Source organism: Sarcophilus harrisii, chromosome 1 (genome assembly GCF_902635505.1).
Source record: "Sarcophilus harrisii chromosome 1, mSarHar1.11, whole genome shotgun sequence".
Taxonomy (NCBI): domain Eukaryota; kingdom Metazoa; phylum Chordata; class Mammalia; order Dasyuromorphia; family Dasyuridae; genus Sarcophilus; species Sarcophilus harrisii.
In genome coordinates this window covers 464,152,778-464,171,070 of record NC_045426.1, presented here as the reverse complement: position 1 = coordinate 464,171,070, position 18,293 = coordinate 464,152,778, and the positions used below count along the sequence as shown (strand labels likewise).

General features: G+C 35.9%; 1 protein-coding gene across 5 annotated transcripts in view; it reads left to right on the top strand.

Moving 5' to 3' along the window:
* The window catches only part of FAM110B (family with sequence similarity 110 member B), a 209,306-nt gene extending 196,639 nt beyond the window's left edge, over positions 1-12,667 (top strand). For all 5 annotated transcript variants that reach the window (XM_023496003.2, XM_023496002.2, XM_023496001.2 and 2 more), the window contains one exon: positions 9,669-12,667. In XM_023496003.2, the coding sequence (XP_023351771.1) occupies positions 9,998-11,110 (1,113 nt within the window). In that variant the 5' untranslated portion in view covers positions 9,669-9,997 and the 3' untranslated portion in view covers positions 11,111-12,667. The remainder of the gene's footprint in view (positions 1-9,668) is intronic.
* The last annotated feature ends 5,626 nt before the right edge of the window (positions 12,668-18,293 follow it).

Here is an 18,293-nt window from a genome sequence, read left to right as displayed (position 1 = left end):
CTTGATTTGGTGTCTTGAGCAAGCTGGAGACAGTAGGCCATGTGCTTCTGCTCTGTCTTTCCAGTCAAGACAGCATGGCTTCAGGATGGAAGTTCCCAAGCTGAGTGTCTAGTAGTGCCATTTTTTTTAAATGAAGCAATTTGGGTTTTTTTTTTATTATTATACTAAGTTTATTTTAATACACATTGCTTTATGAATCATGTTGGGAGAGAAAAATCAGCAGAAGGGAAAAACTATGGGAAAAATTAAAAAAAAAAAAACAGAAAAAAGAAGTGAACATGGCATGTGTTGATTTACATTCAGTCTCCTTAATTCTTTCTCTGGATGCAAATGGCATTTTTTGTCCAAAGTTTATTGGAATTGCTTCTGATCACCAAACCCCTGAGAAGAACCAAGCCTTTCATAGGTGATCATCGCACATTCTTGCTGTTATTGTGTACAATGTGTTCCTGATTCTGCTTGTTTCACTCAGCATCAGTTCGTGTAAATCTTTACAGGCCTTTTTATAATCAGTTTGTTCATCGTTTTTTATAAAATAATAATATTCCATTACCTTTGTGTACTACAGCTTATTCAGCCATTCCCCAGTTGATAGGTAGCCTCTCTTTTTCCAATTCTTTGCTACCACAAAAAGAGCTTAGTAGTGCCAAATTTAAAGACACACAAGAGCTTTAAATGATTTTAGGAAAATAATATTAATCTACCAGATGCAAAGGGAACACAGAGATAGTAGTAGGAAGAAAGGGACATTATTTTACTTGTGACTTCAAATTGAATTGCCAAGGGGAAGGTTAGGAAGGTCAGTAAGGAGAAGTTTTAGTTATCAGAATAGTAGATGATTGCAACATGGATGAGGGATTTTGCCATGGAGATGAGAAAGAAGAAGATACTTATCATTTAGTATTTGAAAAAAAAAGTTAAGGTCATGAAAAGGATGGTGGCTTTGACTTACTGTTTCCAGTTGATTGGCCTTGTGGCTTTGTAGCTTCTGTTCAGTTTACAGAGTGTGAATTTAAATCCATTCCCATTTTAGCTTATGGTTTATTGTCCTTTTTCCATTTTTTCTTGACTTTTGTTCTCTTTCCCTTTTGCATTCCTTGCAAGTTATTCTTCAACTGCAAATGGAATTTACAAGTTACTCTTGTTGATTGTGTGCCAGTAGGAAGAGGGGAATGTTTTTAAAATGCAAGGGGAGATACTGAGGATAGAAGAAACCTTCTGTTAATTAGAATAGATAAGTGAAAATTTCCCAAAAGGGATGACATTTATTTTCTTTGGCCAGTAAATTTTAGGTATATTTTGCTTTGAAATGCGAGTTTATTCTTTTTGTGATAACCAGAATATTATTAACAGTTTGTCAAAAGTTCCCCAGCTAGAAATTTTATGCAATGCTATATTACTTTTTTTTAATAGTTTTAAGTATAAAAATTTAATAGTAAGGAAATTCCAGGCTATATCTAGGCATACAAAGTGACATGAGGAATAGGTCTATAGTGTGCATATGTAGTAAGTTATATGAAGATACAGAGAAAATGTAATTGATTTCCATTAATTCTGTTGGATACACTATTTAATATTCTCTTCAGCAAAATGAATTGTCATACTTTGATCAGAATAATTCTTTATTAACTTTCATAAGTATTTCACTTTGATGTTAAGGAAATATAATTCAAATAATCCAATATTAACAGAATGGGTATTTATTCCAAAATAGGCATCATTTAACATAGTAGGCAATAGCTGTGGAATTAAATGAAAGTGAAAGATTCCATGGGGAGGGTTGGAAGCACCAGAGAATAAAATATTTTAAGTTTTCAGAGGTCTGTGATTTCATGACTAGCATAGCTAATGGCAAACATGCATCATTGATAAAATGAAGTAGTGCATCATATGCCCTTTCACTAGTAGTTTAATGCAAAAGGTGGTATTTTAAACTTTTCTCAACTTATATCATGTCTTCTAACTAAAGAGAGGTATAGATGAAGTATACATATATTATATATAATTTATATATATAGTTATAGTATATAGTTAAACCAGCTGAGCTGGACCAAAAATTAGAATATTCTTTGGACATTGACCAAGAATAGGATATTCAAGGGGAACAGTTTGGAAAACTAAGCAGGAGCCATATTGGGAGAATGCTTAAATATTAGATTAAGAAATAGGGATTTTATCCTATGAGAGAAAAAAGAAATTTTCTACAAAAGAATGGCATTTATAAAATAAAATCGTAAGTCTAAAAATACCTTTTAACTGGGAAAGGAGAATTTAAATAGGAATGCTAATGTAATAGGCCAAATATCAACTGATAGGAAAAAAAGAAATGACAAAGAAAAAATATGATGATGAAAATAAAAGAGGAATATTGTCTACGAAGTTGTATTCAAATATGGCTGTAAAAAATTATATATTTGGGTTAATGGAAGATTTTGCATGTGGAAGTGGAAGGAGAAAAGTCAAGGATGAATCCATGGCTTTGAGAAAGAAGCAAATACTATTTATAAAGGTTAGTGATAGAATGTAGAATAAGAGTGGTATAAACAGAGTACTCCTGGACTTGGCTTTAGGAAGAACCGGGTTCTGTCATTAAACTTCTCCATTCCTATTTTCTTCTAAATCATGAATGGATTGATTTGCTCATGTAAGGTGAAATGGTTCTATAGATTCCTCAAAGTTCTCAGAGTCATTATTAACAAAGTAAATCACATCCCAGAAAACTTAGTTTTTGAACATGACTTCAGTTTGCATGATGATCATAGACAATGTCCCTTTTTTGTTTAGATTGTCATACTTTGACCTAGTCCTCGGCCAGGGCTATATAGAATGTCCCATAAGAATGAATGAAATTTTAAAGCTTCAGTAACTTTAGAAGTATGTTTGAAACTTTTTTTTAAAAAAGCTAGTATTTAAAAGTACTTCCATGATTCTGTGAATTTGAAAATTTTTTTTTACTTTAACAAGATGGAGCATTTTGATTGTGCACCACTCTCTAGATGACACTTTTTCAGACTGATGGATCAGTACAGAATATGCTCTTGCTTAACTACCTTGGTCACCTGATCTATCTTTGTTAGCCCTTTTCTTGTGGGGTCATGTACAAACAGTCATGTTTGTATCAAATTATCAATCTTTGGATGATCATAAGGCTAAAATTACAAATGCAATACTTTCCTTCACAGAGCAGCAATTGATGACAGTTTTTACAAAGTTCAAAAATCAACTTGAGTGATGTATATAGCACAAATATGGTGGCTATGCTGAATTTTAATAATAAAATGAATATTTTTACATTTCTAATAATCAGACTTTTAAATTATGTTCTTTTGTAATTTTGTAGTATTTCTATTTTGGAAGTTTTAATGCTTTAAATTGCACTAAGACATCTAGGATACTATTAGTGTTTAATAAATGTTTCTTGATTGGTTGGTTGCTTAATTAACTTGCTCAAACCAGCATCCATCCCCAGAATGCAGGTAGTTGGTTCTCTTTCCTTTCTATTTAAAATGTTATCCATCCCTTAGGGGCTTTCTTAAGGTAATGAAACTTTCCCTGACCACCTCAGAATATGACATTCTCATCCATCTCCAAACTTCAGAGGCACTTATTATCTGGCTCTTTCATTTGGCACCAATGCACGGCTTTGTTTCTTTAGTTAGCTTTTTAAATCCATGTGTTTTATTTCCCTATATAGATTATAAATTCTTTCAGATCACCTGAAAGAATACCCTATCCTTCTTGCTTGCTACATCCAGCATGGTGTTTCTGTCTATTAAGTATTCAATAAACATAGGCTGTTTTTTTCGTGGTTATTTTAAATAGGACCCCTAAGTTGTAGAATGGAACATTCTTGTCCTTTTTTTTTTTTTTTAATTTTAGAGTAATTCAAATGTTTGTTTTTAAATGTTCAACTAATAACTTTGAGTACTATCTTTGCTTATAATATGAAGATTTTGGATCTGTTTGTCTAAACTGGAACAACAAAGAATATAGATAGATAGAAGGGATTGGCGTCTAGCAAGTTAGACGATTATGCCAAAATTTAATTATTAACAAGCAAATTAATGAACTATTAATAAGCAAATAACAGTTCAACATTATTTGATTTTTGGATAAATTCATTAAGCTTTCTGGGTTCCTTTTACTCATTTAGAAAACGAGACAGACTAAATACTCTTTAAAGTCCATTCAAGCCCTAAAATTCTGTGAAATTACCTCAAAATGAAATAGCCATCCCAATTATATAAATGTAAATTGTGCTTGACATTCAGTTATACTAGAAATTTGAGGTAGTGATCAGAATTTTAGTAGGCTCACAATTCAGATTGTACCTTGGGGTGTTGAATTAAACGAGTGTAGCCATTCAATGTCTTTTTCACCTGGATCTGAGGCTGTGTCCTACAATTGTCACCAGGCAGTGGTGGATGCTTTGAATTGCTTCTGCAGTAGAATCTCAGCATTGGACAGAATTTAGGAGGTAGCTATAAATAAATAATGGATTAACATCTATATTGTGCCAGCCTGCCCTAAATGCTAGAGATACCAATGAAAGGAAGCAAGAAAGTCCCTGCCCTCAATGACCTTACACTTTAAGAAGTAGAAACTACACATAACTGGAACCTGAAAGTAGGAAGAATATGTATATGGACATGGTAATATTTCTGGAGATGTCCCAGAAGTACAAAGGATGCCTGAAATTCATTGAAGTAAAGTCAAAACTAGCTTGTTAAAGTCCAGGAGGTCACTCTGTGGATGGAGTCCATTCTTAGATGGTAAGTGGAGGTGCTAGCCTGAAAAAAAATTGAACACAAAAGGCATGGCTGGAAGAAACCAGCTGGAGGAAATCTTCTAATCTAACTCAGGCTTGAATAGAAATATTTATAAGTATTTGACATTTGCTTGAAGATCTCCAGTAATGAGGAATTAATAGTTCTCCTACTTCCAGAGGAAGAGCATTGTCCTTTTCAATTGTTTGGAAGTTTGTTTCGTTTTATTTAATTTTCATCTGCTTGTTGATTTGCTCCCTAGCATGCAGAGAATTCTCTTTCCTCTCTGTCTAAAAATCTTATCCACCCCATCCCTCAGGGGCCATCTTAAGGGTAATGAAATTTTCCTTGATCACTTCAGAATGTAGCCACCTGTTGTCTCCCCTGAAGCCAAGGAGATTTCCTTGCAATTCAGTTAAACATTTACCGTGCCTGAATAAGTCACTGTGCTAGGTTGTGGAGATATGAAAATTAAAATGCCACAGTTCAAGGGACATCTAATCCAAATTATAATGAAACACAGCCACAAGTGGTCATCCAGCCTTTGCTGGAATACTTCTAGTGAGGTAACCACTGTCTCCTGATCCAGTTTTGAATAGTTTGAATGGTAAAAAAAGATTTTCTTTTTATCAAATCTTAATCTAGCTCTCTGCAATGTCCACTCATGGCTTTTTCTTCCATGTATATGTTGTATCTCCTCAATATAATATAAGCTCCTTAAAGATTTAAGGATTCTCTTTTTTATTTAATTGCCCTCAGCACCTAGAACTGGACTAAACATAGTAACTATTCTAATTTTGTTCACTAAATCATTCCTAAAACATGAAGCATTAAACAAACCAGGCATCGGGGATTCTGTTTCATAATTCTATAGCATGCTTTTCTTCTGTGTCACTCTTCTCATCTGTACACTTTATGACCCCTTACAAATTCAGTCTACTATAGAGAAGGAGAGTAACTATTACTAACAAAAACAAAACAAGAGAGGAAAAACTCATTTTCTCTGCAACACCAGAGTTCCAATCTCTTTCTGAATTATTATTAATCCTTATAACATTTCTGTAATCTGCATAAGTGGGTAAATGTTATCTTTGAAAAGAGAAGCAACTGAGAAATGAGCATTCTGACACTACATTATTGTTCTGAAGTTGAAGGCCATACTATTCCTATTCTTATGGTCCAAATATTAAATCACAATCAGGGTTTTCTGATTAAACCAATGAAATAACCAGAACAAGAGAAGAAGAAAAAAAGTAAAATCATTAATGACAGGCCTTTTTGTAATTTTTTATTTTTTAAATATAGTCCACAAACAGTTGTCCTCTGGTGCCATCTTATAGCATAGGGGTAACTCTAGATTGTCATATAATATTCCATTTGGAGGATAAGTTCTGGCAGATTGGTCCAGATTTGCAAAGCTACTTCAAATTTCATAACTTATCTACTGTCCAAAGACAGCCCAACTAAATTTGGAAAGAGAATCATAGTAGATTGATTGTAGAGTGAAGAATTTTTTCATCCCACCATGTATGGATGATCATCAAATAAAACTAGAATGAATACTGATAAATTTCAATGGATTTTAATATTTTCTCCTCAAAGCAGGTTAATTGGAGAGCACTAATCATGTCAGTCTCTTTACCATCCCTTCATGGTACCTTGCTATAACAGCCTAGTGGTTGGGCAAGAGAATAGCCACATTGTTCAGCATTCCATCTTCCTGTGTCCTTCTATATCCAGGTTTGCAGCTCCCTTTGTGGTAACGATGGTCTTTCATTCTCACAGTAGCTTACTGTTGTCATCTTTCTCTTTTTTTCCTCAAGAAAAGTTGGAATCTCTTCAGTATCATGAAATATTAAGATGGGGCACAACTTTTCCAGGTGAAACTAAAATACAACATAGTGACTTGATGGCTGACTCTCTGGGGGAGAATTTCTTTTTTGCTTTCTAAGTTTCATTGCAAATCTGTTCCAACAAACAACATTCTGAGCTTAATGAGGAGAGGTTTCTTTTTAAACTGAACTAAAATGTCAATGTGGAATTGCAAATTCAGGGGAAATCATTTATGCAGAAGTTGCCTTGGGGCTCCTTAGACCCTGAATAGGAAAATGTTTTTAGTGTAGCAGGCCCCTGAGCAGATTACTGAAATCGTGTCTAGTTTATCATCAAAGTAAAAATGATGGTTTGTATTTAGAGAATGTATTTCAGAAGACTTCAAGGAGAGAAATCAGTTGTTTCTAATTTTGCTAATAGTAATAAGCATTTTTTTTCTTTCCTTACTATGGAAATGGAGCATTTTTATGTGAAATGAATATCACTGTATTTACTTGAGTAGGTAAACAGTTACTTGACATTTTGGTTCAATGCCTCAATCTTCTAAATTTTAGTTCCCTAATTATAACCCTGCATTAAGGTGATAGCAATCAACTTTCTTAGGAAGATAAGAGTCACTGATTCTGTATCTTGGGAAAATATAAGATCAAAGTAACTCAAATCTAGAAAACCCTAGGGAGGGGTTAGAGAAGAGAATGGACTTTTTTTTTCTTTTGCCAAAGCAACCATTTTTATTACATTGAAAATGAAACCAGTTGCTTTGGAATACAGATTCTTTTTCATGTACCCTCCAACCCTAGAGATAGGTAATGAAGCCATCCAGCTGAGAAAGATAAGTTTCAGGGCATTGTGTATTAACTTAAATGTTAAGATGCCTTTCACAGCAATTTTATGCTGGGTTGTTGCTAATTGTTACATTTTGTAGTTATGGGGTTATTGTTGTTTTTTTTTTTTTTTAATAACACATTATTGAGGAAGCTACATGCTATTCCCATAAGTAGATATCCTTCAATCTTACCCAAGTTGAAAACAAGGAATACTTGATTGATATTTTAAGATTTTGATCATCATAATGTAGGGAGTTTTGAAATTTAAGTATATAAAGCAAATGTTGCTTTTAGATTGGTGTTAGCAGGCAAGCAGTAAACATTTATCATGCATTTGTGGTATACCTGGCACTGTGCTAAGCATAGGTGATGCAAATACAAATAAAAAAGACAATCCCTGCCTTCAATGGGTTTATATTCTAATGAGAGAAAACAGTTCTGGAGTGGAGTGGGGAGAAGGAGAGGGTATATAAAGGTACCCATACAGGGACATCAAGGCAAAGTCCATAGAGTCAGAAGCTCATCTAGAGAAAGAATATGGCATGGCCATTCTAGGCACAACCCCCAAAAGAACTCACAAATAAAGGGCCCTCATGGAAGAGGGGTGTTTCAGAGATCCCAAAAGCCTCAAGTGCTGTGGGAAGGAACAACATAGTAATTAATCATCCTCTATTAATAAGGAAAGAGTTGGTCCACATATTTGCAATTGTTCCAAGTAGGAAAATGTTTCTCTTTATAACTGACATTTTAATCAGTCTAAATTTCTTGTCCAAAAAATATTTAAAGAAAACAGTTTGTAATATTTGATGGACTAAAATTAAGATATAATCTTGCTTTTCAAGGGAAAGGACTAGTTTAGATTGGGCAAGTGAATAAGTTTGGACACTTGTTTTCATTGAAAATCTAAAAACCCCACAGAGATAGTGTATTGAAATTATACATTGCATAGAAATTATGTTCTTGTAATTTTCTTGAGGGCAGGAACTATCATAATTTTGTCTTTGTACTCTCCAGTATATGTACTGGAGCAAAAGTACATGTACAAGTACAGTATTCAGTAGCGCCAATGCATGGAAAGTTGTAGAACCTTAATAAAGAATCCTTGATGGATTGATTTCATCAGTTTAGAGAATTTCCTATCTAAAGTTTTCTCCCACTAAAAGAGATTACCAACTCCTTTATTTAAATATTTTCTTTGGCCACTGAAAGTTTAAGATCATACTACCAGTGTATATGAGAGATAGAATTTGAATTCAGGTCGTCTAGACTCCAGGGCCAGCTCTCTACCCTAAATGGACACCATGCTGATTCATGTATGTAAGTGTCAACTTAAGTGAGAGGCACTATACTGCTACTATTACTAATTTTTAGTACCATTAGGTGCCTCCAAGGACCTCACAAACTAATTGTGAGACAACTAACAAATAAATAGAGACAAGCTCTATTTAGCATAAGCAGGAAGAAAAAGAAGGAAAGTACTGGAATTCAGGGGAAGTTGAGACAGACTTTTTTTAAATGAGATTTTAGCTGGCGCTTGAAAGAAGCCAGGAGCCAGAACATTACAAAGATGGGGGACAGCCAGAGAAAATGCTCAGAGCTGAAATAGAATGTGTGTGGATAACAAGGAGATGCTTTAATACACTCTATCTTTCCCTCCTGTCTGAATCTCTGACATATTATTTCTGCTTTTGAGAGACTTGAAAAGGAAGTGATTACTTTTATGTGTGATAAAGAAATTGGTAGTGGTCAGTGAGAGGGATCATTCTTTCCACTGAAAAAAGAATGGATTATAGGCAATGAAAAGGGCAATCCAGACCAAATTAAGATTTCCTTCAGAAACAGAGCGACATTTAAAAAGTTATGAGATGAGATACCACTGGGACTCCAGTGGCCATCCATAGCGTCTTTGTTCGCCAGCCCAGAGGAAGCTCTTTGCTTCTGGAGAAACAGCTGGAATCGCTGCTTAGTTTTGATTGAGCCACTGTTCCTTTCAGCCTGTCAATGTAGAATTGATTAAATCAGGGGCTGGCTCAGATGCATATGTGCACTCATCCCTTAATCCCGAGTTTGAAGCTGATGCACACTATCCCAAGGTGTGATGGTACTAATGCTTCCGCTTTGACTGCATCGCCTGGGGCTGTAATTCAGCCAGTGACTAAAGGAGTCTACAGAGTTTCTCTGTTGCTATAGCTATGATGTCACACCCCGATCCTAACCCGTGGTTGGTTATTTTGTTTTTCAGATCCCTGACTGTCGCTGAGCACAAAGCCCTCGGAAGAGAGACTCCCACATGCTTCAGTGAGAAGAAAGGAATCAGCAGAGCAGATTTAAACGGACTTGTGTCTGGTGGCCCTTCGCACACGAGCCTGCCTTTAAGAGAGAGAGAGAGAGAGAGAGAGAGAGAGAAACACAGTAGCATTTAATGAACTCGGTGAGATGAGGCACTGCTAACACTCAGATTCCAAAGATTCATCCACTATTCCTCGTGCTTAATGTATATGTTTCTACAAAGTCCGTTCAGCAGAGCCCAGAAGAGAATCCAAAACGGCTGCGGGGGAAAGACCACCCAACATGCCTACAGAGACCCTTCAGACAGGTAGCATGGTGAAACCTGTCAGCCCAGCCGTGACGTTCACCTCGGCGGTCCCACTCCGCATCTTGAACAAAGGACCGGACTATTTTCGCCGGCAAGCGGAGCCTAATCCCAAAAGACTTAGCGCAGTGGAACGACTAGAAGCCGATAAGGCAAAATATGTCAAGAGCCAAGAAGTCATTAATGCCAAACAGGAGCCTGTAAAGCCCGCTGTGCTCGCCAAGCCACCTGTCTGCCCCGCCGCGAAGCGAGCCTTGGGCAGCCCTACCTTGAAAGTGTTTAACAACAATGCAAAGACTGAGAGCGGCGTGCAAAGGGAGAACTTAAAACTGGAGATACTAAAAAACATTATTAACAGTTCTGAGGGCTCCAGCTCAGGCTCAGGTCACAAACACAGTGCCAGAAACTGGCCCCCCCACAGGTCGGATTCAGCAGAACTAAACCGACACTCATTCGCGGAATCGCTGAGGGTTTACCCCACCCAAGGCCGCGGCAGCCCCCAGGAGAGCAACTCCAACGTCAGCAGAAGGCTGCTGGAACACTCAGCGGAGTCCTTCCTGCACGTTTCCCATAGCTCATCGGACATTCGCAAAGTGACCAGCGTGAAACCTTTAAAAGCAATACCTTGCAGTAGCTCCGCGCCCCCGCTGCCCCCCAAACCCAAGGTGGCGGCCATTGCCGCCATGAAATCTCCCGAAATGGACACGGTGGAGTCCAGCGGCGGCGTCAGCCGCAGGCCCTCCCTGCAGCGGTCCAAATCAGACTTAAGCGACAGGTACTTCCGAGTCGACGCGGACGTGGAGAGATTCTTTAACTACTGCGGCTTGGATCCAGAAGAGCTGGAAAACCTGGGCATGGAAAACTTTGCAAGGGCTAACTCCGATATCATATCCCTCAACTTTCGCAGTGCCAGCATGATCAGCTCAGACTGTGAACAGTCTCAGGATAGCAACAGCGACCTTAGAAACGATGACAGTGCCAATGACCGTGTGCCCTATGGCATTTCTGCAATCGAGAGAAATGCCCGCATCATCAAGTGGTTGTACAGCATCAAGCAAGCAAGAGAGTCCCAGAAAGTGTCTCACGTGTGAGAGAAGGGGGGAGGCGGACTCCACGCTCTAAGATGAGGAAGGACCGGATCTTTTGTCTGTGAATAGTCCGTTGTGAAGGGTTGTGAAGTCTACTTGAAGTTGCGTAAACTTCTCCAATCTCTTTGTGTTGCCCGTTGTGCAATGTTTTCAAGTTGCATGCCTGTCAACATGTGAACTGATCTGGCTTCCACTTGAACAATAACCGCAGAGCCTGGCTGAGCATAATATACATTATCTGCCAAAAGTTTAAGACCAGAATCTAGTTAGGGCTTCATTCTATTCAGAACTGTTTACATGAAAATGGCATAATGACTTCTTCAATATTTATGTAGTTGTTGTGTTTTTATAGCCCACCTTTATTTGTCTTAATTAAAATTTGTCAACCTACATTACCGGCTTTTGAGTTGGGAATGGAATCTTTTTTTTTTTTTTTTTAAGTAATTATTTTTTAAAATAATGCCCACTTAGCCTACAAGTGAATGGGGTGAGGGAGGAAGTGGATTTCATCTCAAAAATGATGCATTGGCCTATGCAAGGGTGAAGGGAATTTCTGGAGGAATAGAATGGAAAGTAAGATACTTATCCATTTCTGCCTGAAATTTTCATGCCATATCCTGGAACTGTAGAACGGAGGCACAAACCATTCAGCATTTCTTTTATGAGAAATAATTTAGCCAAGCCTTGAATTTGAGTCAGTACAGAAATACCTCTGGGTCTACATAGCCTGATCCCAAGAAAAAATGAGCCTTTACATTAGCAGATGAATAAAGTGAGGAGGTGGTGGTTAGAAGGATATTTGCTATGGAGGGGGTAGAGAGGTGGAGCAACGTTTTGTTGATCATTCAAAGATTCCCAGTCTTAAACTTTTGACAGGAATGGCTGGACCCTAAAGCTGATACTAAATGCCTTTTTCTCCCTTAAAAAAAAAAAAAAATTATCAAATACATCCTTCCATATTTAATTTTTTTTCTTTTGTGAGGGGAAGGGTGGGCTGGTGGGGTTAGACCTATTTGAAGAGTTCATGAACAAAAAAATGGAAACACACAGCCATATTAGCATAAAGCCTCCTATTCAAAAGTAAAGACATTCAGTAGCTGAACTATATCTGAAAAGGTGTGATTATGTTGTCTTGCATATGTTATATCTCAGGCTGTGAACGTCCGTTACAGCTCTAGGAAAATGTAGAAACACAACAGTATGTAGATTTTTTTTTTCTTTTCCCTTCTCCTTATGGTTGTTAGTGCAACACATAGACCTGTTCCTTCCCCACTCCCAGTCTCCTTTCAAGACAATCTTGTGTCTTCCCAATGATTTAATGAACTGTCATTCAGCAGACAGTTGTGGTGTGGTAGCAAAAAAGTTGAAAGTACAGTGGCCTGCTTCATTATTATCATATTCATGCTTTGAAGTACATCGCATCCCTACCTTATATACTTCATCAGCTAATAAGAAACTTTTTTATGGTGTAAATGCTGTAAGACTTTGTACATACTTCAGTTGTTATGAAATCTTGAAAAAAAAAAGTGTTATGCTAATAAATTGCTCCTGGTGCAGCCATTTCTTGATGGTGTTTTCTCTTTATCTTTTAACCTCCTACCTCACAACATCTAAGTTATTGGAAGAAGTCTGGATTAAACTCTGCTGCAATGAATTTCTACTAAATTCTCATTATTCTGAGCATCAGTATTTTTAATTGTAGCTATAGCAACATCTTCCTGCCGGTCTAGAAGACGTTCATCCAGACTCCCCAAATAGCTTTCTACTTCTTTGCTTATTTCACACTTACCTGACAGGATTGGGTTTTTTCTTGTCTTGAGCTTCTATTTCTGACATCTCTTGCAAGTCTTTCACATGACTCATCAGTAGTAAATATTTATATGTTTTTACAGGAAAGGCATTATTTCAAAATAGCTAGTCTTTTTATTTGAAGAAATCTAACACTGTTAACACTGAAATTATCTGCAGTTTTCACATTTCCATTTTAGGAGAGATTTCAGTTATGTTAGGTGTTATTCTTTCTAGCGTCATTGAACCCAGCCATTCCTGAGTTGGAGGGAAATAGGACAGTAGGCATGGGTGTTTATGTGTTTGCATAGGTTTTGTATTTTAAAAAAATAATAATATGGTGTTGTAACTGCTTTGTTTACAAATGGAATCTTCACCTTCTCTATTCCCTGTGGCCTCACCAAAAATAACAAAATTTTAAAAAGGAAACTAATGATCTGAGATTTATAACTGGGAGGGACTATAAAGGCTCTCTAGTCCTGAGAAAACTAAATCCCAGGGAAGGTATGACTTATTCAGTGTCCAGTGTAGGAATTCTCTCCCTCTTCCTGAAAATTGAATGTTCATCCATTTGATGAAAATAATTGAAAAAGTAAATATTATGGTGTAAACCCACTCATTAGGCTATGAGGTTTTATCTTTCACATAGACTTTCAGAAATCAGCAGAGACTTCTAACCATTGGTTCATTTCACTCTCCACCCTTCTGAAACTGGGGATAAAGAAATGTAAGTAGTATTTATATCTCTGTATTCAATTTAAACTTTTCACTAAGTTGTTTTTTTTTTTATTGTAAGGTCTATTTTAAATAGGTGAGATAAAAGCACTTTTTAAAAGAATAACATCATAAGACCATAAATTTAAAGCAGGAAGGGACCTTAAATAGACTATTTAGTCCAATCCCTTCACTTTATAAACAACTAAAATAATTTCTAAATTAAATTTTACTCTTAACTCTGATTATTTTAGCCAACTTTTTTTTCAGAGATCTCTAATGGTTTGCACCAAATACATATTAATAACAAGTAATAAGTATTAATAATTGATAAGTATTAATAATCAAGAACCTTAAGTGCTTTATAGACATTATATTATTTATTCTTTAAAAACACAAAATAATGAGCTACAATACTACAGGTTACATTTTCCCCATTTTACCAATAAGGAAACTGAGATTTCTGTTCAGAAAGAAGTTAAGTGACTTGCAGGGTCTGAGGCAGAATTCAAACCCTTTCTCACAGAGTGTGAGGAAGAATTCAAACCCTTATATTCTAGAGTTCAAGTCCATCTTCTTGCCAATACTACATAATTTCTCTTGGTTAGTGCTTTGAGGCTAAAAGTTAGGTGTTTTGTAGTGCCCTTTTCTCAAAAGCAGCTAGGTGGCTGGGATTTTCGTCAGGGAGACCTGAGTTCAAATTAATATACTTTCTAGTTGTATGATACTGGGCAAGTCACTTAATTTGTCTGCCTCAGGTTTCTCATCTGTAAAACAGAGATCTTAATAGCACCTGTCCCTTAGTTATTGGGAGGATCAAATGAGATATTTGTTAAGCTCTTGTCACAGTGCCTAATACATAGTAGACAATAAATGCTTATTTCACTCCTTCAAAGTTAAGTTGTATCCAAAATAAATCTGGAAAGTATGGAAAGGAAACTTTATATTACCTTCTTTGTATGAATGAGGACATTTTTGGAGAAATTCATCCCTGTTCTATTGTAGTACTTGATGGGCTTTTGTTTTCCAGTATATTTAAGTATTATACATTTGGAATGATTATCATTAAATTCTCAAACTGATAAAAAAACACAATTTGGAAACCATTTTTGCAAACTGATCCATTAATAAACCCTAGATAAATTGAATACAGTTGTGACTTTTTCAAGGCTTAAGTCAATTCAATTTAACAAACATTTACATGCTTATTATGTGCCAGGCATTGTATTAGGAACTGGGTTTACAAAGAAAAATGGGTAAAAGTACCTACTTCCATAGACATATTCTGCTAGAGAGAATTTATGAATTTCTAGTATTCCTTATAAATTAAAAAGCATAAATAGAAGATAGTGGTAGTTGTTAATGATGATTTTGGGCTTTTTTTTTTTTTTTTTTTTTTTTTTTTTTTTTTTTTTTTTTTTTTTTTTTTTTTTTTTTTTTTACTCTATTATTGCATCAACTCTATAATTTCACTAATGTAAGAAATTCCCAATACGGACACTCCCTCTATCAATGCAAAGCAGCAGTTCCTCTGTAACTTAGCCTTAGAGAGCTTCCCTGGGACAAGATATGAAATGACCTGACTTGAAGGGACTTGTCCATGTTCACACCAATAGCATGTTTCAGTGGCTGGAGTTGAATTCAAGGCTTCCAGCCTCCAAGATTACCTACTGTGACACACTGTCCCGCACTAACCTGAAGGAAAGTCATTTTAAAAATTCTGGACATATATTTCCATTAGTGTATGGTGAGTGTGATAATTTTGGTATAGCTCTATTGAGAATGACTGAATTCCAATCACCTTACTGAGCAGGTCTTTGAGTATTTTTTAAAGTCCTACTTGCTGCCTGTCATTTGATTTTTCCAAACAAGGGTCAGATGCCACCTTGAATATCTGCATAAATGATGGGGTATCAGCCAATCAGAAACTAATCATTTCAGTTAATTTGCAGATAGTAATCTTAGAACACAAAGGAGCACATACTTGAAATTGCTCCATTATGATCAATCTATCCCACTGAGTTCAAAGAGATGAGGCAATTGTGCAGGCTGCAATTTAAAAGATATACCTCATTTCATTGATCAAGGACATTTCAAGGATAACACTGTGAAGGCAAATATGTTTGGCAGGAATTCAAAAATCAGGGTACATTTTGACAAGACATTCAATCAGGATCATTTCAACACAATTCACTGCAGTATTTTTTTTTCCTTCCATAAAGGGCATACATATTTGGTAGGAGAGTACTCATTCAGTAAGAAACAAAGTACTTAATAGAACACACAGGGAAAGAGAATTGAGTCAACTTTGTTTACTTAGAGATGATCCCATGATTGCTTTAAAGATACTATATCTTTCCCTTTGAAATAAAAAGAAATTTGTCTATAATTATTAATTCAACAAATACTTAAATTGATACTAAATGCTGCTGCCTTGTATTTTTCCTTAATTCATGCCTCACTGTAATATATGTTGCCTAAATATTAATTTGAATTTGAACTGGCAATTGATTGAAGTCCATTAGTAAAAATAACCAAGTTTCAGAGTTCAAAAGATCTTTAGGGGCTGTCTAATACAGCCCAGACATTTGAAGAAAGTGTCCACTCTAATATATTTAATAAGTGGTAATCTGTTTGAATTCCTTAAGGGAGGGGAAACCTACAACTCCTAAATGCAATCCTTTTCATTCTTGGATAATTGAATTATTAAGAAGTTTTTCCTAACATCATACTCAATTTGCATCTTCTCCTACCCTCTGGGACCAAAGAGAACAAATCAAATCTTTCCTTCTGTCCTCCACATACCTGAAGACAAGGAAGATTTATTTCCCTTTTCTTTCCCTGCTCCCATCCTTGAAATATTTTCTCTAGTCTAACCATTCCCAATTACTTCCAATGATAAATATCTTGGATATGGTTGTGTATTATAACCTGGGCCCAGAATTGAAAAGATATTAGATGAATGCCGCTGCATTTTCATTAAATACTACAAAATCTCTCTCAACACTGATATTTCTAGTGATAGTATATGGCTTGTACTCATGGAACCATATTCTCAGAAGCACAAAACTTGCAAAGGAGCCAAAGTGCAACAAAAACATAATAATAATAATAGTAATAGCTAAATTTATATTGTATTTTCTATGTATCACTGTAGTAAGTGCTTTACAATTATCTTATTTAGTCCTCACAATCCTGAGAGAACAAAGCTATTATTATCACTATTTGACAGATGAGGAAACTGTCAATAAGAGATCAGATGACTCCTCCAGGGTCCCAGAGCTAATATGTAATAAATAAGAATTGAATAAAATCTTCTTAACAAGGTCCAACATACTATCCACCATACCATCAGTTGCCCAATAGTGTTTGCAGGTAAACATTATAGCATATCCTCAGCAATGGCTTGTACATGATAAATGTGCCAGACATCTAAGTCAAACCAAGCTCACTCTAAGAGCACCATTTTATCTCCTGTTTCCTTTCTGTCATAGCTTATTCAGCTATGTCATTCACACATTACACACATACACCACCTTAAAGAAACAGATTCTTCTCCAATATTCTCAGTTCACAAATGCTTGATTTGGAACAAAGTAAATTAAGGTGGTGCTTAAAAGAAGGAAAAGTGAGACGTCCTTGAATTTTGGAAACTATTCTTCCCCAATTTCAGGCATGAAGAACACTGTCTAAATTTTAGGTCAAATTTGATCATAATATGGGGAGAAAGAAAATCTAATTCTGCTCATTTCCCATTGTAATGACTTGCTAGTAATGACTATTATTTATATAGCACTCCAAAGTGCTTTCCAAATTTTATTTCATTTTGTCCTTACAACAACCTTGAGAAATAAATGCTATTTTTATCCCCATTTTACAGCACAGGGAATTGATACCAACAGAAGTTAAATGATTCACCTAGAGTCACACAACTATTGTCTGAGGTTGGATTTGAACTCATTCTCTTAAGTCCATTTCTAAGTGTCCATATGCTGTACTACACAGCTGCCTCTGGATGACTCTTCTATGTCATTCTACATGTCCTTAATGTTATGGTGAGGATGATACAATTTGAGGGTTGATTAGACTTGCAACGTCTAATCATACTATGTCCATCCTTTTAGAAGGTGTAAAATACCATATTAGTGACCAAATACACTAAATCCTTAGATAATAAGCATGTGTAGTGACAGATCCTATAAAATTAACTCATGGGCAATTTATCTTAGATCAAGTTTATTTTTGCTAAGGGATTATTTTATTGCAGCAACCCAACCCTTAGAAGAATGGAGATGAGAAAAATAATTCTTCAAAAATAAACAATATATTACTTTCATATTCCAAATTGAAATCCAGAGACTGACAAAATGAGATCTGCTTCCAGCCAAGTATAGACTGACTTTAAAAGTTTTGGTTCTGTCTTTGTTCATTTTACTCTGTCCTAACATCTTTTGGAAAGTGCACAAATAATTGTTCCAGTAAAGGAAGACGATGGATGTGTTGGATAAGCAAGAATAATACTATTGCTCGTTTGAGCTAGAAAAGAGGCCAAAGGTCAATTTACTTTTCAAATTACTGCCATAGTTGACAAATCATGTCAGTGCTCTGTGGGATGGTAAAGGAGTATTTATTTGAGCTCTGGGTAGGAAGGGAGGGTGGAGAGGAAGAGGTAGTGACTATTCAG